The sequence below is a fragment of the Delphinapterus leucas genome, chromosome 1, assembly GCF_059928025.1.
Source record: "Delphinapterus leucas isolate spDelLeu-1000000601 "Yukka" chromosome 1, BTC_Dleu_Yukka2, whole genome shotgun sequence".
In the NCBI taxonomy this organism is placed as follows: domain Eukaryota; kingdom Metazoa; phylum Chordata; class Mammalia; order Artiodactyla; family Monodontidae; genus Delphinapterus; species Delphinapterus leucas.
In genome coordinates this window covers 40,541,834-40,566,541 of record NC_143129.1, presented here as the reverse complement: position 1 = coordinate 40,566,541, position 24,708 = coordinate 40,541,834, and the positions used below count along the sequence as shown (strand labels likewise).

The window sequence follows — 24,708 nt, the reverse complement described above, 5'->3', positions numbered from 1 at the left end:
GAAGTCCACAAATCCACTCTCCAAGGAAACCCCTGGTGTAGGGCACAGCAGCCATTCATCAGAAAACTGTGTTTTACCTTTAAAGTTCGGCAATTTTTTCCTTCTACACTGAATCATATGTGCGTTAATTTTAAGAAAAAAAGTATCCCTTCTAAATTTTTCAGTAGAACTGATGCGTGGGTAAGAGTCATCATGTTTACTGTGGGCGCCCTCCTGTGCCCTCTGGTAACCCCCTATGTACCCCTGGGCGAATATTTCAGAAGCACAGCCTAGGAGAGTCTATTTAGAGCCAGGGAAACCCCAATGTAGCTCTGACTTAATTTTATTTTTTTTTAAATGCATCTTTTATTTATTTTCCCCCTAAACTTGCTTCTCTTTATTTTATTTTTTGGCCACGCTATGTAGCATGTGGGGTCTTAGTTTGCCCACCAGGGATCGAACCCGCATCCCCTGCACTGGAAGCACAGAGTCTTAACCACTGGACCACCAGGGAAGCCCTCAATTCTTTAACATCCAGTTCAGCAGGACGCCACATGGCTTTTATTCAAAAGACATTAGACAGTCCTTCGCAGAGGCCTTTGGGGCAGCAAAAGCGAGTCGCAGGTGCAGAAGCCCCTGCCCCACGCCCCCAACCTCCCGCCCAGTCCCACAGTGCTTGCTTACCACATATCGATGGGGGTGGAGTACTCCGTGGACCCCAGCAGCACGTCGGGGGGCCTGTACCACAGGGTCACCACCTCATTGGAGTAGGTCTTTGTGGGCACTGACTTGGCCCGGGCCAGTCCTAGGGACAGACCCGTCACTGAACCGCCCCCACCCCCACCCCCGCGACAGTGCCCACATCCTGAGGAGACTGTGTCAGATTCCTCCACTACCCCGCCCCAGCCCTGTAGGCTCTGGCCCTCACCGAAGTCGGCCAGCTTCAGCTCCCCTCTCTCGTTGATGAGCAGGTTCTGGGGTTTCAGGTCCCGGTGCAGGATCTTGCGTCGGTGGCAGTAGGCAAGGCCCCGGAGCAGCTGGAACATGAAAATCTGGGGGAGGGAAAAGAAAGGAAGCAGTGCAAGGTGGGAGCATGTCCCATGGAGGGGAGGGGGGAAGGGAGGAACCCTGCGCCTCTTCCCCGTGGCTGGGACGGGGATGGGGACAAGACTGGGTGGAGGTGAGGTACTTGGAGAGCTACCTGGTTCTCCTGCCCGCGTGGAAGCCACATCCTGGGCCCCATCCACCCCAGGAAATGCCATCCAGAGGGCAGGGCACCAGGTGTACAGAGGAGGCAGGAGGGTGGGGGAGGAGAGAGTACCCCAGCCGGGGAGCTGAGAGGCACCACACTGGGCCAGGAAGCCTGCCTGTGTGGGGACGTACGCACACAGAAGACGTCATTCATCCCTCTGAATTTCCCCGAAGTCTCTCTTCATCCTGGCAGGTAACTCACGCTCCCGTTTGACAGAGAGGGAACCTGACGCTCAGCGTTAGAGCGGGGAGGTCCATGACACAGAGGCTCTTACCTTGACGTTGTGCATGCTCATGAGGTTTCCACAGTGGTCCAGATACTGCTTCAGGTCACTGTCCTGGAACACAGGGCCTGGCTCAGCCCTCGCCCTGACCTGACGCCTGGCCAGGCGCCCTTCCCTGGGCAGGGCCCAAGCCAAGGAGTGGGACAGGTCCCTGGCTCTGAGCTGCCCCTAAGCCTGGGCCCTTCGGCCATTCCTGAATGGGAGCATCTGAGAACCTGATTCCAGAACAAGGCCTGGGCCACCCCCCTCTCTCCCCCACCCCACCCCTACCCCAACTCACCAGGTACTCAAACACCAGCGTGAGGGAGCGCTCCGTGTGGATGAGGTCATGCAGGGTCACAATATTGGCATGTTTCAGGTTCCTCAGTAAAGACACTATGGGGAGACAGGCCTGCCTGTGTCCCTTAGGCCCCATATGCCCCTCATACCCTCTCCTCCTGGGACCAGCCTCGGGAGTCCCCATTCCAGCAATGACTCTTGGCCCCCAGGCTGCCACCAGGGCTCAGGCCAGGAACCCCTCCTCCCAGGAGCCCCAAGACGACAGGACCCTAGGATGCTGTACCCTCTCGGATGGCAGTGCAGGGCGCGCCTTCTTCATGTTCCAGCCGGATCTCCTTCAGGGCCACGAGGTTCTCTGTCAGTTTGCTGCGCCCTTTGAAGACTGTGGCATAGGTTCCCTGGGAACAAGAACCCCAGCAGCCCAGCCACATTCAGGCCCCGCTCTCCTCTGTCCAACGTCCTCCTCTTTGTGCCTCTGCTTGGGCCGTGACTTTGGCAGGACCGCCCTTCCCTACCCCCCGACCCCTTCACTGAAATTCTGTTTCTTCCAAAGCCCACTTCTCTGTGAAGCTATCCCTAACTCCTTCCCGGTCAGAAGGAACTGTCTTTCCTGTAAGCCCCCAGCAGGCAAGGTGTCCCTCTATTATAACACCAGTTTTGTTCTTCCTTATGTTCTGTTGATGTTTATGTGTAGGTCTCCTCTGGGTTCCTGGAAGGAAAGGGCCACATCCTCCTCCGCTCTGTAAACCACGGCCCACCCCCCCCCCCCAGCCTGGAACACAAAGCCCAGCACAGTGTTTACGGAAATAGCTAATAATTACACGGCACAAAAGCTTACAGTGACCTACTCAGGCCTCACGACACCCTACGAGGTAGAACAATTAGGATCTCCATTTGACAGAGGAAGAAACCAAGGCACAGAGGGAGGTCACATAGCTCACACCAGGCCACAGAGCTGGTAAACGGAGGAGTTGGGATTTGATCCCAGACAAGAAATATTAGCAGGGGAAAAAAAGACTGGATTCTGCCCCAGAGCCCATCAGCCACCCCATCCTCATGCCCTCCTCCAGGACCTGGGCCCAGCTTAACACCCGCCAAAGGCTGGGCCAGACTGCGGGGCAAGATCTGTGGGACAGGGGTAGTGTGACCGCAGACTGGGGAAGGCTGGGGAAGACCCTGTTCCTCCTCCTCGCCATCCTGCCTGGCGGCCTGGAGAAAACCCAACCCAGCCTCTTACCTCCCCCAGTTTGTCCAGTTTCACGTATGTTTCCAGTTTCCCAAAGCCGATATCTGACTGAGAGGGGGAGACATAGGGTTCTGTGAGCTTGAAGGCCCCAGCAGTCCCACAGAGAGTGCACCTCCTCACCCCCAGCCTCCAGGTGGAAAGGGAATGAGACCCCCAGGGGGTCTGAGGCTAGCAGGGTGAGGGCAGCCCCAAATCCTCCCTCTCCACTTCTCTCTGTCCCTGTGATAAAGGAGGGAGGCCTTGGAAGTGTGAGCTTCTTTCTCCCGTGGCAGTGGTGGGTGCAGAGCCCAGGGTTGTAGTCTTGGGATTGCCACAGGCCTTTATCACCTGTCTGTCTCCATCCTGCTCAGAAGCCCCTCAAGGGCAGGAACTGTGCCTTTTACTCCACTGTACCTTGGGGGTCCAGTTCAGAACCCACCTCGCTACAGCCTCTCTCATCATCACACTTGCTCCAGCTCAGTAGTACCCAACCCTTAACAATACGGATTCCTGGGCCCCACCACCCAGAGTTTGATTCTGTAGGTATCTGGACTGGGGACCAGAATCTGTGTTTTGTAAGATACTCCCAGGGAAATCTGATAGGCAGCCAAGATTTGGAAACACGGGCCAGCTGGTTTATTGACCTCACGCCAGTGAAGACTCTGGAACCCAGAGGGGGCTTGGAGCTCAGCTCCAGCACTGGTGGGACTCAACTAGGGAATGGAGGTTGACCAAGAGGACCAGCTGTGGGAATCCTCTCGGCCAGAAGGTGGCGCCAGAGGCCCAGAAGCCTCCCTGGAAACTGCTGCAGGCCTCAGCCGGGACAGGCAAAACCAGGACTGATGTCTTGCAGGGGAGAGGGTGTTCCACCCAGGCGACCTCTGACCCTCTTGGGACTCACCAGGGAGGCACGGCGGGACATTCGGGTGAGCGGTTTGGGCAGGTCTGGGCTCTCCAGCTGCAGCTTCTGGAGGAATTCCTGGGGCAGACGGATGTCCATGGGCAGAGAGAGCCTCTTACTGATGTCCTGCAGCGGCCAGGATGAGACAGGGGTGCCAGTGTTTGCTCCAGGGTAGCCAGGGCTGTGGGACCCTCGCCTCTGGCCCTGGGCCTGGCTTTCCCTGTGAACAACCCCAGCAGGACTGAACCATGGGCTGTGAGGCTTCAAAGATGTGCTGAGACATATATGAACATCCAGGGGTTGCTGTGTGACCTTAGGAGGTGCCTTCCCCTCTCTGGACCTCAGAGTCACCATCTGTAGAATGAGATTCCTGCAGACACTGCGATTCTGTAAGCATGTTTTTCATACACTTGGGCACATGTATATGGGTCATAAGACCAATAGTCAAATTGTCTCGCCCTTGCTATGTACCAGGAATGTTCAGAGCACGTGGCATATATTCTCATCTAATCTTCTCGATGACCATTTTAACACAAGGAGACTGTGGTACACAGAGGTTGCGTAGCCTGCTCAAGGTCACAGAGCTAATCAATGGCAGAGCCGGGATTTGAACCCATGAAGTCTGGCTCCAAGGCAACCACCTTCCCGGGCATACATCTGTGGATGTGTCGTAGAGCCTGGAGCCCCTCACCTCCATGGAGAAGCGGCGCTGGTTCTGCCGCCGGTACTGCATGCCAGGGGACAGCTGCCCGGGGTCCTCCCCTCTGTCTGTGGGGGAGAAGGTGCTGGACTCTGGCTGCGGGTCTCTGCCCAGAGGACGGAGCTGCAGGCCTGAGAGGGAGAGACATCAGCCACCCTCCCTGCCTCTGCCCCGGCATGGGGGTGGGGAGGAGACTTCACTCTGCCCTTCCCCGATGTGTCAGGGAGGGTGGGGAGGGGCGGGGGGGGGATGCCGGGTGGGGAGGGGCGGGGGAAGGGCCCCAGACCCCTCACCCTCATTGTGCCGGCTGTGGAGCTGGTTGAACTGCTCTGTGAACTCGACCAAGGACTCCTCGATGGTCTCGGTGCGGGGCACTGACAGGGAGAAGCGGCGCTTGAAGCTCTTCATTTTGCTCAAGATCAGCAGGTCGCAGGCCGCAGGGTCCTGGGACAGAAGTGAGAAGAGCGGGTGAGAACAGGGCAATGGGTCCGGTCGACACCAGCTTCCCATCAAGCTCTGTCGCCCCGCACTCAGGGGCCAGGGTTGCAGCTTCCTAACCCTCTTCCTCCTTGGGAATCTCATCCCCCCAGGACTCCCTGTCCCTGGGGGAGATATTCACAGGGGATATTAAGAAGCACAGCAAAGTACTGCTCATAACAGCAGCTGGAAGTGCCAATAGGATCCTGAAGGCCTCCCCAGGGCCACATGGTAACCTTCCAGCTGCCGGAGGTCTAGAGAGTTCTGGAAGGAGGCCAGGGGTGGCAGGGAAGACACCAGAACCGGGTGACCCTAGGGCCAGCAGCTCTTTACCAACTTGCACGGGAGAGGCTGAATATGTCAACAGCCAGTAAGCCGTACTGATTGATGCCCATAAGCTGAACATAACTTAGCCTACACCCTTGTAACGCAGTCTGGTCCCAACCCCATTTCATCCTAATATTGACACCTGGGAGTCCCTCTCTGGCTTGTCCTGGGTCCCCAGGAGACAGGAAAAGAGAGGAAAGGGACAAGGGAGAGGATGTGTGCATCTGAGCTGGCCCAGCCCCATCCCTCCTGCTGAAATATGGGAGGTCAGGAGCAGTTGAATGTCTCAAGGGAAAGACAGAAATTTACCGGAAACAGACGGGGCCCCCAGGGAGGAGGGGCTGAACACTGCTGGCCCCTCCCACACCAGAACCCCAGCAGGCAGGGTGTCTACTGCAGAGAGGGGTGGGCTGCTCTGCTCACCCCAGGGCCCGCTCCCCAGCGAGAAGAGGTTCCCTCCCTGCGGCTCCTCTTGCCCAGAGTGAGGGGACACCCGCTGGCCTCCCAGTGAGACTTGTGCAACTGCTTCTTCCCATAGACCCTCCCTTCTCTGTTCTGCCCTGAAAACTCAGAGTGGGGCTGTCACGCTTTCCTTTCCCTTTCCCCCCTTCCCCTCCCCTTTCCCCCCTTCCCCTCCCCTCCATGGTTTCATAAGCTCCCAGTGTGGCCACCCCCTCATTTCTACTCTGCCTCCTTCTCCCTCAGCTACAGTGGGGCTGGGATCAAGAGGCCTCACAAGGGCCCCCACCCACGCCTGCCGTGAAGCCATCAGGGCTAGCCCTGTGATGGGAGGGGGCCACCCTCTCCCAGCTTTTACCCATGCACCAAGCATAGCCCATTTCCAGAGGATGCTCTCAGCACTGTCACTGGCCAGTAACCAGTTGCCAAGGCGACCAGGCCCCTCCTGAATCCTGGTTTAAGGGATTATGGGTCAGTAGCATGTTTACTTTGCTTAAGGATCACATCCTTCTGTACTCAGCCAGCCTGGAAAGGGTCCTTTCCCTGGCTACCCCCAAATGCAGCTAAGTTGTGGCCCTCCAGCTCCTCTCAGCCCAGAGACTGGGTATGGCCAGGCACTCCTTCCTCAGGCTGGCACCTCTCAGAGTACAGGCGTTGGGTCTGCACTGCCAGCCGAGCCTATCTCTGTCAGTGGGCCGTGAAGTCTCACTCCGTTCGGCTCAACAAATGAAGTGCCAAGCATTACACTAGGCACTGGGGTTAGTGGTGAGTAAAGCCTGGTCCCTCTTCTCAAGGAACCTGGGGGCTGTGAGGCCTCCTTTGATGAGAAGGTAGCTGAAAGGTCTTCTTCTTCCAGCTTCCTTGCAAAGCCCACCAGCCTGGAGCTTTCTTACTTCACCATCTCCAAGCTCATTCCTGCCAGCCAACCTCAGCCACTCCTCCTGGCTCTGTGCGATGTCCGGGCCTGTCGTCTGCAGGATTCTCATGGACAGGAAGCTCCCACAGGCTGCCACTCACCTCACTCTTGTGTGCAGCCAGCCGGGGATGGGGGGGCATAAGGGGGGCTTCATGATGGTGGCAGCGTGTAGCCTCCAGTGACAAGAGGACCTCGACACGCCCTGCCTGCTGACTCATATTTCCCACACAACGGGAGAGTGGAGATGTCCCCATTGTACAGATGAACTGTTTACAAGTTGGCTGAACATGAGCATCAGCAGGGAGTTCTGGGAAACATTCAGATTCCTGGGCTTCGCCCTCAGATTCTGGAACTGAGGCTCTGAGGATGGTGCCTGGGAAAATGCATTTTAAAAAATCATCCCCCATCCCACAGGTTGCAGGGGGTGGCCAAAACCAAACACACAAATGAAAAAAATAAACCCACGCCCAATGATCTGAACACTAGAGCCATGGTTGGGAAGCATCTGAGGTCTAGGTAAGGGATGGTAATCTGCCCAGGTTTCCAGATTGCACTCATGTGCTGAGATGAGGAATCCTCGAAGCTGCGGAGGCACGGGAAGGTGGAGGAATGCTGAGTGGAGCTGAAGACCCACCAGAAGGGGAGAAAATGTCTGCCCTGCATAAACCGATACCCCAAGCTCAGTCATGCTCATCCTAGGGGGTGGGGCGAGTGGGCACTTGGCTCCCTGAGGTCTGGGCTCTGCCAAGAGCGGCCAGTCACGCCCTCTTCTAAAAACAGGCCTCCCCATAAAGCCATCCTACAGTCTGGGATTTATGGGATGGCACATAGGGTTTGTGGCTCGGGAATCCACCAGTAGCGGCCATATATCTCACGCCCTTGCATTTGCCTGTAGGGGAGGGAGAGGGGAGCTCATCAAAAGCCTTCTGGGAGGGAGGCCCCCAATCTCTACAAGACAAAGGAGAAGCAGCCTGAACTGCACCTGCCCTCCTTGTTAGCAGCAAGGAGACATCAGTGGGACCAGCAAGCATGTGGACGGTGAAACTGGGGACGGCTCACTTGAGCCGGAATGGGGGACCAAGCAACGCGGACGATGGGAACCAGCTGCTCTGCACCCGGCCTGAGAAGAGACCGAGAGGAAGTGGCTGTCACTGTAGCAGGAGCGATGGCGGTCAGATGTAGGGATGGACTTCCTGATGGTGGCAGGGGAGCAGGCGGCAAGGGTGGTGACCACGCAGAGAGTGGACGCTGCTCTCGGACGGGGACAATTGGGGCCTTGAACCCGGCAGGGTCTGGGTGTGACAGGGCAGGCTGGGCAGTGAATGGTCTGTTGTTCCCTACCTCAGGACACAAGATGCCTCTGTGACTTCTTTCTTGGGAGAGTCAGTTCCTCAGATTTGAGGGTCAGGGGGGAAGGGCGACAGGAAAAAGGCCTGTTACCTTCGTGCGGTCTGCCCCTCACCCCCATCTGGGGACAGAAGGGCTCAGTGTGACCCGGCCTGAAGCCAGCCCAGGGCTGGGCACAGTGTGGCCTTTGTCCCCAGGGCCAGGGAGCCATCTGGGGCTGTCCCCGTGCAACTGGTGTCAGGGGAAGAGGGAGACGGGCGTCCAAGGACGCTGGCCTGGCCGGGTGGGATGGGGGGATGCTGAAGGAGAAGGCCCCCTCAGGAGCTGCAGGTGTGGGCAGGCAGACCCCCAACCAGGTCTTCCCTCCTGCCCAGGTGAGTCCCTAGAGTTCTCGGCCTACCTCCCATCACCTCCTCCTGGGCACACACCAGCCAGCCCAGCAATTCCTGCTGGTGCCAGAGAAGCAGGTAGCTCAGGAGGAAGGAGGAGCCAGACCGAGAGGAAACTGACACTTGCCCCGAGGCCACCGTGTGCCCCGCAAGAAAGGGCTGGACTCCTGGAGTGTTAGCAGGAACGGGCACTCACAGAGCCACCATTCTAATCCTCCCTGGCTCGCCTGTGGAGGACAACGCGGCTCCCAGAGGGGAACTGACTTGCTCAGAATCATGCAGCAATTTCCTGACTGTTGCCAAGTACACAGACTCAAGTGACCACATTGCTCCTCTCTTCTCCTAACTGGAACTCTCCCACCCTGCCCCTCCCTGCGGCCTAGGCTGTAAGTACGGTTTTCTACCTTCCAGGTCTCCTCCACCGCCATCCTGAATTAAAGTCAGACAACCCCAGCTTCCAATCCCGTGCCACCACTAGCAGGCTGATGACGGAGATTCAGTGACACCATCGCTCGTAGCTTTTCATTCAACAATTCTTTATTGAACATCTACTATGTGTCAGGCACTGTTGTTGACCCTGAGAATCCACTTGTGAACAAAACAGACATTAATCCTGCCCTCATTAATCCTGACACTCTAAAAGGGGTGGGGAGAGGCAACAAAGAAAATAAGTAAATAAAATATATGGTATGTTAGATGGTGACAAGCGCAACAGAGAAAAATAAAACAGGAAAGAGGGATGGGGTGTGAGAGGTGGGATGTTGCAGTTCTAAATAGGGTGTTCAGGAAGTCTTCCCTGAGAAGGTGACATCTTCTGGGAAAAATTCTGAGTAGGCACCGGGGAGGGAGCTAGTCATACAGAATCTGGGGGAAGCATGTCAGCAAGGGAACGGTAGGTGCAAAGGTCCTGAGGCAGAAGTGAGTTTGGTACGGTCTGGGAACAGCAGTGTGGCTGGAGAAGAGAGTTGATCGTGTTGGGGCCCCTCGGGATTTGGGAGGCTTTGCGGGGTTGAGTGATCTGATCCCATCTAGGTTTTAATCGGCTCCCTCTGGCTGCAGCAGGGAGCTCGGTCAGGAGGTGACGGCTGGGGGGAGCGTAGAGCAGTGGAGTTGGGGAAAAGCGGCCGGATTCTCGGTATATTTTGAAAGTGGAGCCAGAGCGACTTGCGGACAGATTGTATATGGTGTGTGAGAAAGGAGTCAAGCAGGACTCTGAAGGGTTTGGCCTGAGCAACTGGAAGGATGGGTGGCCATAGTGGGGATGAGGGACGCTAGGACTGGAGGTCTGGGTGGGGTTTTAGGCATGTGTTTCATGTCCAGTGGATGTCTGAGTGGGGATGCTGAGCGAGCTGACACAAGGAAGACACCCAGAAAATGTTAGCTCTCTTTTCTCTTTTTCTTTTTCTCTCGACTTCCTGCACAGATGTAAAAATGTACCAGAAAAGAGGCCCATATAAAGCGCATCAGACACATCCCTCACAGACGTTCTTAGAGCCCATAAGGCACTTTGAAGCCTTGGGATGGAAGAGGACCAGGGAACAGGGAACATGGTTGGCAATCGGCAGGCCTGAGCCACCAGATGGAGACGGAAAGGCCAGGCAGGAGGGGTCCCCCCAATTATTGACGCAACTCGGCAGGGCCACGCCGGGCAGGGGACCTGGGCCTCCTAGCTGACTGCTCTTATCCACGGGGCAGGCCAGGCCGGCCCACGGGCCCACCATCCAGGTAGTGCAGAGGTGGCCTGCCGCTCCCCACCCCCTGGACGACCTCTGCCAGGCCCCAGAACTAATACCTGCCTCTAGGCTGGGACACCTGGGCGACCCAGGCCGGGAGACCATGGAGGCAGAAAAGGAGATTGACAAGAGCATCCAGGGAAGCTGGGCCACAGCCTCCCTCTCACAGAAGTTTGGCTGCAGACTGGTGCAGAGGGAGGAGGGCAGCTTCACTTCCTAACCTCCAGGGAGCCAGGCTCTGAGATTCCTCAGGGAACCCTTATGAGAAGCCCCTTTGCCTTCCTCCTGAATAAAGTCCCACTCACAATAAAGCCTGCAACCCATGGTCCTTCAAGACCTGCCCCCCCGTTCCTCTCGGGCTCTGCTCTCCCCACTCCCCAACACAGCATGCAGTTCAGGTCCTGGGTCTTCAGAAGCTTCCCAGAGCCCCTAGGACCGCAGGGTGCCCATCTGATGGGCACACTCCATGCAAGTGCATCATCCACGGGATCACAGTGAGGACTTCCCTCGTGCCTCCCTCATCAGGGGTGCTTTGATTCCAGTGCCTAAAGCTGGCCACATACAGCGGGCCTGGCTGGCTGTTTCACCAGCACATGGAGCACCTGCTGCATTCCAGGCACATGTCAGATACTTTTCCAAGTCCCTCTTTTGGCTTTGTTTCCTTTTCTTTCAGCGCTCAGTCTCTGTGAGTTCAGGGACAGGGGAGGAAGGATGTAACTTCCAGCTGCCCACTTTCTGAAGCCCAGAGGGTCTGACCCTTGGTCCCAAAGGCTGACCATCAGCTAGGATCCTTATGACATTCTCGGCTGCCCATTTCCTGCCCCCACCTCAGCCACTCAGCCACTCTGGGCCTTTGGGCGGGTTACAAAACAGCTAGAGGCCACAGCTGACCAAGTCTGCAGACGTCATGAGCTGAGACTTCAGAGCCACTCCCTCCTTGCAGTAGAAGTGTGCCTGCAGGGAGCCGGCAGATACCATCTCTTCCTTCATCTTCTAGCTGACCCTGCTTTGCACAGCTTGAGGCTTTAGTTTCCCTAGTTTGCGACAAACCTCAGGAGAAGCCAGTCACCGCATGACTGGCTGGAGCTGAGAGGCAGAGGCAGAGGCAGAAGCAGAAGCCCCGGAGCCCTCATCACTCGCCTCATTCCGCGAGCTCTGCCTGGATGAGAGAGGCTGTCAGCCTGGGGCCTTCTGAGTGGTCAGAATCAAGGGGACAGGCAGGCCTGTGGTCACTCTGCCAGCGAACAGATGCTCTGGACACAGGGACAGAGCTCAGGGAAGATTCTCACAGCCCCTGTTGGAATGCGGGAAGCAGGCGGGGAAGGCCTTCCAGGAGCAGGCAGGACTAACCTGCGAGAAGCCGGTCAGGAGGCGAAGCGTCTGGGGCTCAGGGTGGCCCCTGCCCTGGACAAATGCACCACTAGCCTCCACGGCGTCCTACCTGATGCAAAAGTCCCGCAGTGAGGGCCACGTGCTGCCCAGCCCTGCTCTCCAAAATCCTCCGCAGTTTGGAGTCATGGAAGAAGTCCCAGCTCTCCCACCTACTAGCACTATGACCTGGGAAGACACCGATGCCTCAGTTTCCTTTTCTGCTAAATGGGGATAATGCCTAACCTCCTATCCAATTGCCACTGGCTGCGAGACCTAACTTTCTCAGTTGCTTTCTGATGATGTCACTTCCCTATTTTAAATCCTTCAATATTAACACCACCCTCAGGAAAAAGTCCAAACTCCAGTGGCCAGAAGACTAGGCCTCCTGTGTTTTGACCCCTGTCTCCTCCTTGTCTCAGCTCTCACCCCTCCCCGGGGGGTCCAGCTTTATGAAATGTACTTGGCGTTCTCAGGGTAAACCACACTCACGGCCCACATGAACCTTCACTTGGCCTGGGATGCCCTTCCTCGTTTTTCCCTAGGTAAAAACCGCTGCCAAGCTCAACTCAAGTGTTGCTTCCCCTGGGAAGCCGCACGTGGCCACCCGTCCTCCCTCAAGGTAAAATGAGATGCTTCCAGAGCAGCCTGTGCACATTCGTAACTAGATGGTGATGTCTTCATGGCAAGAGCATGGTCTCAGGCAGCTCTGCTTCCCCAGCGCCTCACGGTGGAAGGAACCTACCAGGTGCTCAGCCAGTGTTTGTGGAATGAATGAACACACGGCTGAATTAGACCGTAGCCAGTGCACCATAATGACTCGTTCAAGCCTCTTTCCTCTATAGACATTTAAACATTAGGGCCATTGAAGACAAAGGCCTTTTGGCACCTTGAACCTCCAGAACACTGTCTGTCTGTGTGCAGCCCCTTCCACTCTCAGGCAGGCCAGGGACCTGTTCCTACGTCTATCTTCTCCTTGTCAGGCCAGCCCCACTCTCAGGTGGGACTTGAGCCCACGGGGATGGCCTGGTCCTGCCCTCTTTCTGGGCACACTAGAGCAAGCCCGGGGGTCCGTCAACCAGCCCTGGACTCTCTGGGACATCTTTCCTCCTCGCTTCTCCTGGCTCTCAGTGGGAACTGGAACCCAGGGACCTGCGGGCCCGGGACAAGGGGAAAGCCAGAAAAGTGTTCCCATCTTCAAGGCTCCAGTCAGGCATGACCTCTTCCTGGACGCCTTCTACGATGCCCCTCATGTCCTCTCTAGCCTGAAACCCTGCTGGCCCAGCCAGGTGCGGGCCCCTCATCTGTGCTCCCACGGCATTCTGGACGTCCCCAAGTAGCACCCTTGGCTCCCTGTACTGTAACTGCTTGCTTGTCTGTTTCCCTAGTTTGCCTGCGGGCTTGTTAAGGGCAAAAACTGGGTCTGACTCATCATTACACCCCCATGTGCCTGACATGGGGCCTGGCACCAAGCAAACCCTCAAATGATCAGTGAGCAAATCTATAAAAGCTGAAAATTCCTGGTTCTGGGAGCTGTTTGGAGGTAAGAGGGCTGCCAGGAGACTGTCAGTTGCCCACTGGACTCCAAGCCTCATCTGTAACCTAGCCCTCCTTCTCCAGCCAACTCTTCCCCATGGTAGTGGGGGGAGTGTGGGCTGGGGCAGAGGGGGCAGCTTCCTGCCCAGCAGCAACTCCCCCAGTGAGGTCTGTGGAGGCCTCAGGGTTGGCAGGTGCCACAGCACAGTGAGGGATGGACAGGGGATGGAAATGATCCTAAAGAGAGGTACCAACTGAACATGCACCGAGTTGGGGCCTCCAGGGCTTGTGGAGAGGGGCTTGGCAGACCTTGGGGCCCTCCTCATGGGCTCCCATCCCCTAGGGGCAGATTTCCATGGCCTCACAGGTCAGGTGCACTACCCAGGCTCAGACCTTGGCCTCGACCCCTACAGATGACCCCTCCTGACCCCCCTGCCCCATTGGTGTGGGCCCCACATCAGCCCCGCTGATACTCTGTTCTTTTTGGCTTCCTAAGGCTCAAGGAATGAAGCCACATATATCATCTTCTGGTATTTTCTTTTTAGCCTTTTCTGGAGACCCAGCTAAGGCTGGCCTGTAATCTCTGTGGAGGCTCTGGATTTCTAAGTGATATGATGGGACAAGGTGCCCTTCTGTCCTGACCGTGCATAACATCCCAGGCCAGAGGCTGGAGCAAGGAGCCAGCGCAGGCAAGATCTCTGTCTCCCATGTCTGCTTCCAGACCAGGCCTGCCTCACCTCTCAGACAGAGAAGACCCTTTTCCACTCCTCTTAGCAGCATCCATTAAAGACCCTCAAGGAAGGTCCCTCACCTACTACACAGTGTTTTTAAAATTCCAGAGTCTGGAACCTCTTCTTAGGTCTTTCTTCCTGAATCCCAATGGAAACAGCTCACAACTGTTCCCTCTCTGTTTGCTTAAGGACAGCTGCTGATGCCCACCATCCTCTATACAATCAGTAGGAGGAGAAATAAAGAGCGTCCAGGTCACCTCTCCTTCAGCCTTCCCTTGTGCAGGTTGAAGAACCTCTCATGGGATCTTTGTAAACATCTCTTTGGTTTTCTCGCCATGCCCAACTTTAGCAACAGAACGGCAGGGGCCTTCAAGCTCTGGCATCCCGGGGGACTGCTCAGTCACATGAGCAGGGAGGGCAGGAGGGGAGGGTTTCCCAGCACCTCCAGACCACAGTTCTATTTATACTGCACTCCCAGGCCTCCACCGCCACCAGTTTGGCCCAACAACGCCAGGCCCACATTCTGAAGGACCCTGGCCAACATTCTCCATCCTTTAGGGCAAGTGGGCCACTCAGCATGGCCGCCCTCTCACCAGGCTGGGTCCAGGCAGCCGCCTCGGCCGGGACCACCTCCCTGCTCCTCTCTGTCTCCAAGGCCCCCTCTGGGATGCCTCTGAACATCCTGCAGTTGTTCACCTGTTCTTTAAACGTCCCATCAGCGGCACCCACCGCCCAGAGCTCAGGGGTGGCGCTGGTTTCTCCTAGACCCTCTCTCATTTCACAAGTATCCACTCAGCACCAGGCACTGTCCCAGGCTCTTGGCTTGTCTTCCCCTCCCCCAGCCTTCTGGTTCTCCTGCTTCTTTCTCCCTCCCTTGTCTGGTGGACTTACTTCCTCTACCTGTCCCTGAATGTCGGTGTTCCTGAGAGTTCCCTCTTTGGCCCTTTGTTCCTCCCCATCTACACTCATCCTGGTGACCTCATGCTCTCCTGCGGTGGAAACCACCACCCATGTGCTGATGACTCCCAGATCCACAGCTCTGGCCCCACCAAGCCCCTGAGCCTCACACACACAGGCCCAACTGCCTGCTGGGCATTTCGGTCTAGATCTTCCCCTAGGGTCTGAGATCCTAGAATTACCCCACTGGGCCTAGGACAGTCCCCGAGACAGCAAATAGTTTGAGATGTGTATTTAAATGAAAAGGGCATTTGTGTACCACTTGTAAAAGCTGTATGTGTGCTAGATATACATGTGTCATACATGTACACTATATAAATATATGTAAATACACTGTATATAATCCAGAAGGATATAAATATATATATATGTGTGTGTGTGTGTGTGTATATATACCCCCCCCACATACACACATATATATATTCCAGAAGGATCTAAGTTAAAATGCTAACAGTAGTTATATAACAGGGTGGCAGAATTATGGGTTATTTTAATACCTTCTTTTTGCTTATTTGCATCTTCTAATATTTCCATAATGAACATTCACTGCTAATGTTAAAAGAAGAAGTAACGGGGCTTCCCTGGTGGCGCAGTGGTTGTGAGTCCGCCTGCCCGATGCAGGGGACACAGGTTCGTGCCCCGGTCCGGGAGGATCCCCCATGCCACAGAGTGGCTGGGCCCGTGAGCCATGGCCGCTGAGCCTGCGCGTCCGGAGCCTATGCTCCACAATGGGAGAGGCCACAGCAGTGAGAGGCCTGCATACCACAAAAAAAAAAAAAAAAGAAGAAGTAACGCTTCTTTTTAAATGAAAAAAAGTATTTTTAGGTAGATTCCAGAACTATTTAGTGCAAACATTGGGAGAACTATGGTTTTCTTCAGCAGGGTCGGCAAACTTTTCTGTAAAAGGCCAGACTGTCAGTATTTTAGGCTTTGTGGCCATATGGTCTCTGCCATTACACAGCTCTATCCCCATAAAGGACCCACAGACAAGATGTACATGAATGTGTGGCTGTGTTCCAGTAAACCTTCACTGTGGACACGAAACTTCGCATTTTATGTAATTTTCAAGTGTCACAAAATATTACTTTCAACTTTTGAATTTTTCCCAACTACTTAAAACTATAAAAATCATTCTTAGCTCACGGGTCGAGTAATATAGGCTGGATTTGGCCAAGAGCCATGGTTCGCCAAGCCTTGCCCTTGGGCATAAGTGCCTGGATGGCGTTTGAATCCGGCACCCACTCCTTTGGGAAGTACTTATTTTCCTCTTATCTGACAAGGAGGAGGTCTTCCAGACCTTTCTCATCCACTGAAGCTGTAGCAAGGACCAGCTGCCCTGGCCTCAGCTGGGGGAAGGCCCTGTGCTGCAGAGTTTGGGGGATCAGAGGCAGAGTCCCTCCTGGGGTCTCCGAGCACAGCTCACCTTGCCAGCAGGATTGGCAAAAGCTGGAACCACAAACCAGCCATCCTGGACGGAGCTCTAGAAATCCCCTAGTCTGTGTCCTTGTTTTTCGGGTGAAGAACGGAAGACTCAGAAAGGGGAGCGAGCTGCCCAAGGCCACTGGGTTGATGGGGCAGAGCCGAGACTAGAACTGAGGGCTCGTGACTTTGAGTTCCATGCCCTTTCTGCTCACCCAGGGATGGAAAGGATGGCAAGGACCCGGCCGGAGACGGCATTCTCCGCACCGGGCACCATTATCAGGGAAATCAGCAGCCCACTGGAGGGCTGCCTTGCACAGGGAAGGAGCCAGGCAGGTCTGGCGTCAGCCCAGAATGTGGCACCCGGCCCAGCCGTGGCAAGGGGTGCTGCCAGCTGGGCTCCATGCCAGGAACAGGGAGGGGCTCAGGGCCCCCTTTCCTGGCCTCAGCCTATGCCCTGCTAGCAGAGGGGGTCTAGAGACCCAGCACCGCTGATGTCATGAGTGTGATGCCCTCCAGTGCAGGACCTACCACCTACCTGCTTCCAGGCACTGGATCCTGCCAGGATGTGGGGAAGGACAGCCACGTCCCCTCCTGGGCCTGGTCACCCAGCAAGAATCTCCTTTGCTGGGTGGCTAGGGCCAGAGGAGAGAAGGAGCCCCAGTTCCTGAGGGGATCCCCAAAGGCAGGAAAGGGGAGGCTCCTTTAGGGAAGCAAGGTGTGAGGACAAAAATCATTCTGGAACTTTGCCAGAGCTTCCCACAATAATGATAAAATGGAGAGGGTGCTCAGGGTAAGGGAGGGTAGAAATGCTTTAAGAACAGAGTTTCCTGCCCAAATGAGGGCCTGAGCCCTGGTTTCTACAGGGATCAAGGAGAGGCCAGGGTCCTGAGAACTGCCAAATGTGGCCACTAAATCCATCTGCCACCACCCTGGATAATGACACCAGGCAGGGCAAAATTCAAGGAATATTGTGGACATTATCTCATTGGAATTCTCACAACCACATGAGGTAATACTATTACTCTCTCCATTTTCTAAATGAGGAAACTGAAACTCGGGTGAGCAAGTTCCTTCACCTAAGGCAACCACTTACTGAGCGACAGCGGCAGGATTTGCACTGACCCTGGAGTCCATACACTGCCCCCACCCACGGTGAGCAGGAGACACACACTCCACACACAAAAATGATGAATGAGGGGCTTCCCTGGTGGCGCAGTGGTTGAGAGTCCGCCTGCCGATGCAGGAGACACGGGTTCGTGCCCCGGTCTGGGAAGATCCCACATGCCGCAGAGCGGCTGGGCCCGTGAGCCATGGCCGCTGAGCATGCGCGTCCGGAGCCTGTGCTCCACAATGGTAGAGGCCACAGCAGTGAGAGGCCCGCGTACCGCAAAAAAAAAAAAAAAAAAAAAAAATTGATGAACGCACCAGCTGGCCATTGTCGGGTCATGCTGTCTACACTGACCCCTCTATTTCCAGGGAAGACTTTATTTAATGTTTGAAGGGTGGGGTGGGAGCACAGGGTAAAACCATTATCCAGAGTTCCAAGAAAGAGGGTCTCACCACTGTCCCTTCAAAAGTTTGGGCCAATGTCTCCAAGACCAGGGTGTCCTGTCTCACCAGGGTAATTCATGCTGTCAGGAAGCCTCAAGACCCTTTTCAGTTCAAAGGCAATTCTCACACCCGCCTCCTCATTGCTCCTCCTCCGCAGACAGAACCGTGGAGATTTCAGGAACAGATGCGCTCTCCTTCAGACAGGAGGTCTGGCTGAGATGCGCCTACAGCTTTCCCTCTTCCTGATCTGCTGCTGCGCCACTGGCCAGCTCCTGCCAGGCCCAGCCACTGGCTCTGTCATGATCCTGGGTCCCAGACCCTCCGCCTGAGCTGCCAGGAGTCCAGCCTCAGAGCTGGGTTCCGTGTGTGCGCACACATGCGCTGTGGGGACCAGGACAAGACCTCGGTTTGCTCCCACCCCCTGGAGATGGGAAAATGCCTACTCAGCAGCTAATGCCAGGAGGGCGAAGGGTCCAGGGTGGACGGGGGAAGAGAAATGTGACTCACACCCAACAGGGTGAAGCTAATCAGGTGAGTCTGGATCCAGGCCAGCCACTCCCTCCCGGACAACAGAGCAGAGCAGGGACTGCAATTAATTAAGTACTGGGGGAGGGTCTTCTTACCCCAGGGAAAGGAGGCCCTGCCAGAGGCCCTCAGAGAAGGGAGCTGTTGCGTTTCCAGGTCCTACCTCACTCATCCTAGAAACTGGGATAGAGGGTAAGGTACAGTCCCACAGCACAGACTCCTGGTCCTCTCCTGGCAGGTTCTCATCCAATTGGTATCCCACCCCACCCGCCATTCTCTTACACAGAGCCCTCCTCCCCAACCTGGAGGAACAGGAAAGATACTCTCTAAGGGCCTGGCCTGATGGGATCAGGAAAGCCTGCCTCCGTCTCTACTGAAAGCCAGGTACAGTGTGATAACTAGGAATTCCCTTCCAAATAACAAATACAGCTACCGGTTATTTAGTATTTGCCGTGTGCCAATGCATTACTTCATTTAATTCATGCAACAAACCTCCTTATTATGATCCCCATTTCACAGATGAGGAAACTGAGGTTGGGAGAAGCTCAAGAGTTTGCTGGGGAGAGAGAAGTCACACAGCTGGTATTGATACTTGCAGGAGCTGGGCTGGCCCTCTCCTTTAGGCCTCAAACTCAGGGAAGGAAAGAAGAAATCCACGGAGGGATGGATGGAGATGCTGGACAAAAGTCCAAAACCGGGTGACCCCAGAAAGTAGAGGCACAGCTGGAGTAGGAGCTGGGAGAAGCCAAGCGAGGCTCTGCCCTATAGTATGGGGCTTGTTTGCGTGGGCACAGGAAGGCCAGCTTGGCAGAGGACAGTCTGGGTCTGTCAAGAAAACAAATGCAGCCATAAAGGCAGCTTCATCTCCTCAAGGCCCGATGGGAAGGCTTCCAAGGCAGGCAGCTCAATCAGTCCCATGAGATCTTAGACCAAAAACCTACTTGTTCCTCAGACCAGGTACCCTCTCTCCTGCGATCCATGGAGAAGCTTGGTTCTGCCTGACACAGGATAAGGGGGAGCCTCCTTACTCACAGCACCAGCCCCATCCTTCCTTCTCCAAGGACTGCTATAGAATCAGACAACTCCAGAGTAGGCTGGCATCTCCCTTGATGCGGCAGGAACTAAGAGCCAGGGGGCTTGAGGTCAGATGAAGTGGGCTGGATCCCACCTTTGTGGATTTTGGGAAGGTTGGTATCTCAGAGTCTTTGTTTCCTCACCATAAAATGAAGATAATAATACCTACTTCATAAAGCTGTGTGGCACCCAATCAATAATAAATGCCCAGTCAAAAATAAAATCAAAAAATGGTAGCCACTGAGGCATTCAGAAATCGGATGCAACTTACTGAAGTCTACTCTGGCTCTGGAAACCCCAGGAAGTTTGGGAAGAATGAAAGCTCCTGGTGGGGCGTGGGCAGCCAGCGGGGAGAGTCCCAGTGGGCAATGAGGTTGCAGGGCCGGGGGGAGGTCAGCCTCACGGGCACATCAGCGGCACAGGAGGTTGACTGGGGCAGGGTAACCCGAGACAGTAGCTCTGCTGTAGCAAGGTGACCCTCTCTCCAGAACACCTTCAAGATGCAGACCCAAACCCAGGAGCCAGTGTTGCCTGGGACCATCTTCGCCTTCCCCCAACCCTAAGCAAGGTGGTCCCAGCCCCCTGGCCAAGGCAGAGGAAAGGTAGGGGATCTCTGAGGACATTTCTGTCAGCCAGACATTCCAGGCATCCTCGTCCTCGAGGATTCTACTCCCTCAGTCCAGTGTCCGGGAATGTGCTGTGTGCCCGTGCCCAGTGGAAAACGTCACACGAACATGCCGAATCTCACAGGGCGCTGACAAAGGAGGGGCAGGCTGGTGGTGTCAGTGAGTCACAGGGCCCAGGACACAGTTGGGGAACTGCTGAGGGCTGGGCTGGGGGTGGGGCTGAGGTTCTGGGAAGCTGACCCCCACTCCTCACAGCCCCAACTCTCCCACCCTTGCTGTCGGGAAGGGGCTCAGAGAGAATGAGAAAGAGGTCACTGGTGCCTAGCAGGGCGTTGACCCCAAGCACAGAAGATCAGTTACTGTCTCAACAACCGGACTCCCACCACAAAGCCTGCAGACAGCTCCCGAAACCCCCCGCCCCTAACAGGGAGAGAACAGAGGCCTCCAGCACAGCGGACCTCAGATTTCTGATTCCTGATCATCTCCCCAGAGACAGAAGAATCCTCAAGCCACATCTCCCAACAGGCCACCCACCCTTTCCCACCGCTGCGTTAACCCTTTGCCCGCTGCTGCTGGGTGGGGAGGTGGTACTGCCCCTTTGGGCTCCCGGGTGGGCAGGGAGAGAAGAGGCACAGTAAACCCCAGAGGCCCCCACTCAGCCCCCCACACACCCCTCAGCGCTGGCACCTGCAGGGCTTCACGTGTCCTGTCCTTCCACCTTCACCCCGGGGCCCTGGCCTCCCACCCAGCCACAGTCTGCCTCTCTGGAAAGTTCACCGGAGCCCAGAAAGGCCTTCAAGGCGGGATGTGGTCCCACACTGGCGGATTCTCCCGTTACCGGAGACTCCTGAAGCTTGCCCTTCCCATAAGGAAGGGAACTGAGAAAGCGCCTGGTTCCCGATGGGGTGGAAAACTTTGCTTCCTAGGAGCCCGGGGGCCAAAGTGAGTACCGGTGGAGACTCCCGGGAGTGGGGGGGTGGGGGTGGGGTGGGCGGAGGATCTGAGAAGGCAAAACAGTCCTCCCTCCTAAGCACCTGGAACATGGGACTGGCCTTTGCAGGGCATCGCCCACCCCCCAACACTCTTGTCCACTCGCCTCGTGATCTCGGACCTCTCCATGTCGCTCCGGTATTTCCCTCCAACCTCTCTCCCCAGGGCAAAAGCAGAACGGCGCCTTTAAGAGCCGCTCCGCTTACCTTTGCTTCGTTCACCCGGCGCCGCGGTGCCCCCTCCTCCGACCTCCCCTTCCTCCCCCGGCACGCCGCCCGCCCAGCCGGCCGGACACAGCGCGCCGCCCGCGGGACTCACCGCGCGTGTCCTGGGGTCCGCGGCGCGCCAGCTCCAGCCCGCGACGGCCGGGGTGCGGCGGGTCTGGGCGTCGTGCCCTGCGCCCTGCTGGGGTCCCTGCCCGGGCTCGGGGCGGCTTCCCCAGCTCCGGAAAGGTGAGCGGCTCCCCAGAGAAGCTGCAACCTGAGCTAGAAGAGGAGGAGGAGGAGGGAGAAGGGGAGGGGAAGGGAAGGGGTGGAGGAAGGTGGGGAAGAGGAGGGAGGGGGAGGAGGAAGAGGAAGGGAAGAGCCCGGCCCCCGCCAGAGTTTTTCACACGTACAAGTTGACTCCTCCCCCGTCCCTCCCGCCCTGCCCACTGCCGCTGCCAATCCCCAGGGCTCCCTCTGCCCGGGTGCCCACCCCTTTCTCCCACTCTGGGAACCAGGGTCCAAGTGCCTCTTCCGGTTTCGTTCCTAGGCCTGGCTTCTACCAGCCCTGTGGGACTGGCCCTGAGAGCCTACACTAGGGGATGAGGCCCTCCGGACTCACCCAGGACTGGGGCCAGGGCACGGGGTGATTTGCTGAGTGTCCACCCCTAGGTGTAGCCCTTCCAACCTTCTGAGTCTGAACCTGGATCCCAGCACCTGGCACCGCAGGAGCTAATGTGCGTGGCCAGGTCCTGTTGGTCATTTTCGCCCTTAGAGTTCTTGACAACAGTATTCCTGGCAGGGCTGTCCCTCTGTCCTGTCCAGTGGAACTTGTCACTTACCTTTAGGTAAGTAAAGGTAATCATCACTCCCACTTCCTCCCCTGATGAGAAATGCAGTTTGTCCTTTTGGAATTAAACCCCGCAGGCCAACTGAGAATCATCTAAGAAGCCTTACAGAATAGCTAGTTCTAGTCCAGCTTTCATTTTAGAGAAGGAGAAACTGAGACCCAGAAAGGATATTGGATTGGCCCAAAGTCCCACAGGGTTAGTGGCAAGCCATGATTAGGATCCAAGCCAGTGGCCTCTCCTCCTCTCCCTCAACCATCAGACTTCAGGGATCGAAGGAAAACTGGGATGGAATGAAGTGGCCCCATCTGGGCCCCTCCCAGCCCTGCTTCCTCCTGAAGAAGAGATGGGCACCAAATCAGGGAGGTCTGTGGCCTCTGACCTGCCAGTGGACATGGCCTCTGCAGTCTGGGGGACCTGTCAGGGGTCTCTTGAGGAAGGGTAGTCTACAGTGGGGATGTGTTTCTGTTGAACACTTTCTGACGATTGATCAAAAGTGAATGCCACTTCTTAAGTCCTAGGCTTTGAGCCTGGGGCCCTTTCCCTAGAGAGAATGAGTTGTTGAGGATAGGAAAATTTTCTTTCTGGAAGACATGGGCCTGAGTTTTGCCCTCCAACATCAGCCTGCATCCAACCTGTAGCACAAGATCTCTCGCAACTCCACAGGGCTTGGACTTGGGAGGGAGAAGGAAGACACTGGGCCCATCAGGAGAGTGACTTGTGGGTAGTCTGCAGGGCCACCTGGCAAAGGGCCTCCCAACTCTTTGCTACCTATGTTTTCCCTGCCAGGGCATGCAGATTTCCTGGGCACATGCACTCTGAGAATAAAACTGCCGAGTGTTGAAGCGTTGCAAAGAGCAGATGGATCCAGAGTCTCCAGGCTTTCAGGAAAGGAAGCAACCTTCTTGGCTCCATAATCCACGTGTGTGATAAGAATACTAGGGTTGCAGGGAGGAGTCCATGCAGAGGCAGGGAAGGAGCTATGCTAAGCAACTGTATTTTAGAGGATTAGAGAGAATGAAGCCAAAGGAACCAGGGGGATGGGTGAGGTCAAGAGGTTTCAACAAAGTTTTCTGAACATCTCTTATATGCCAAATAACGGCCAATTTACTGGGCACGAAAGAAGAATGAAATGCAGCCCTCCCCCTCAGAAAGCTCACCGTCTCATGGGGCAGTAAGTGACCAATTCCGGGGTGGAGGGCCAAGGTTAGAGCTGTGGCTGCCTGGAGGGGTGGCTCTGCTTGAACTGAGGGTTACAGGATGAGAGGACAATGGGGGGAGGAAGGGCTTTTCTGTTTTTCCAGCAGGGATAAGATGTACACAGTGCAGGGGTGAGAAGATACGGCTACACAGCTCTGTGAGGCCAGAGCTTAGAGTTGGTGGGGCCGGAGGTGACTTCGTAAAGCGAGGCAGGTGCTGGATTTTGAAGACCCTTCTATGTACACCATGGCTAACGAGCCAGGACCCTCTCCTGACAATACAAGGCAACCTGGAGCATTTCAGAGGAAAGAGGTATCACCAGGTCTGTGATTTAGGATGATCCTTCTGGCAGTCAAGTGGAGGATTGATGGTGGGGTCAGATCTGAACATGCGGACCCCAGTTTCAAGGCTGAATCTGGTGAAACATCATGCAAGCTTAGACTAGTGCAGTGGCAGCAGGGAGGAGAGGAGGAGAGATAGTTAGGAGACAGGGTCACGGAACTTCGCACCTAGAAGTTAAGGGAGTGGAGAGTGTCAAGGTTGGAACCACTGGTGTGATAGGCCAAGCTGGGAGCTCCTTAGGGATGCCTCGATTCCCAGAACGTCCTTGTATTGGCTGTGTGCCCTTGGGCAAGTGACTTAAACTTTCTGAGCCAAGTTTTGCAGCCTGTAATCAAAGATACTAAAATCGATGTGTGTGCTTGTGCATATTAACGATAATGTATGCCAAGGCACAGGGCTTGGCTTGTAACAGGAACTCAATAAATAGGAGATGTAATTACTGTTGTTTATCTATTCAACAAACATTTACTGAGCACCTGCTACGTGCCAAGGTCTGTACCGGATGGATCCTTGGGATTTAAATCTCAGTCCCCATTCTTATGCAGGTCAGCATCCCAGGGAGAGAGATGTGCAGAGGAAGAGTTCCTTAGCAAGGCAAAGGTAACTTCCAGGAGGAATCCCTTAACTGTGCCCAGGAGAATCAGGGACAGTTTCACAGAGGAGAGGTGACACCTTAAATGATGTAGGGTCAGCTACCTGCTCAGAGACTATCACATCATCCCCCCCACCCCCTGACGTGGGATTGCATTTCAGAATCTTTGAAATCTTCAGTTTTGAAGGCAACGCCTTGCTCCTTGGGGTTGGGGGAGGGGGATGGGCTGCAGATGGGTGTCTATATGCAGTCTGTATGGCAAATGGAGCCTTGGGAGCCCCAGGGAAGGGCATGAGCAAATGGACAGGTAGAAGGGGGAGCCAGGTAAGAGTGACCATAGGCATGTGAATGGAGCTTGCTAGCAGGATAAAGAGCCTACGTGTGTGTGTGTGTTTGGCTCATCCTAATTTTTCGGCTCCCTTTCTCTGCCCTTCGGAAAATTGCCTCCAAATCCTCTGGTGACCCCACCCGTCTCC

At 55.7% G+C, this 24,708-nt stretch overlaps 1 protein-coding gene across 3 annotated transcripts in view; it reads right to left on the bottom strand.

The window, feature by feature from the left end:
• The window catches only part of CDK18 (cyclin dependent kinase 18), a 28,907-nt gene extending 7,328 nt beyond the window's left edge, over positions 1–21,579 (bottom strand). Inside the window, exons 1-10 of one of the 3 annotated variants that reach the window (XM_022593644.3) lie at positions 21,366–21,579; positions 4,913–5,063; positions 4,611–4,687; positions 3,920–4,045; positions 3,031–3,087; positions 2,077–2,191; positions 1,795–1,889; positions 1,506–1,568; positions 908–1,031; positions 664–784 (exon numbers count right to left, since the gene is read on the bottom strand). In XM_022593644.3, coding sequence (XP_022449352.1) covers positions 664–784; positions 908–1,031; positions 1,506–1,568; positions 1,795–1,889; positions 2,077–2,191; positions 3,031–3,087; positions 3,920–4,045; positions 4,611–4,687; positions 4,913–5,027 — 893 coding nt within the window. In that variant the 5' untranslated portion in view covers positions 5,028–5,063; positions 21,366–21,579. The other 2 variants (XM_022593643.3, XM_022593638.2) reach the window with 2 other exon arrangements.
• Between the last annotated feature and the right edge of the window lie 3,129 nt (positions 21,580–24,708).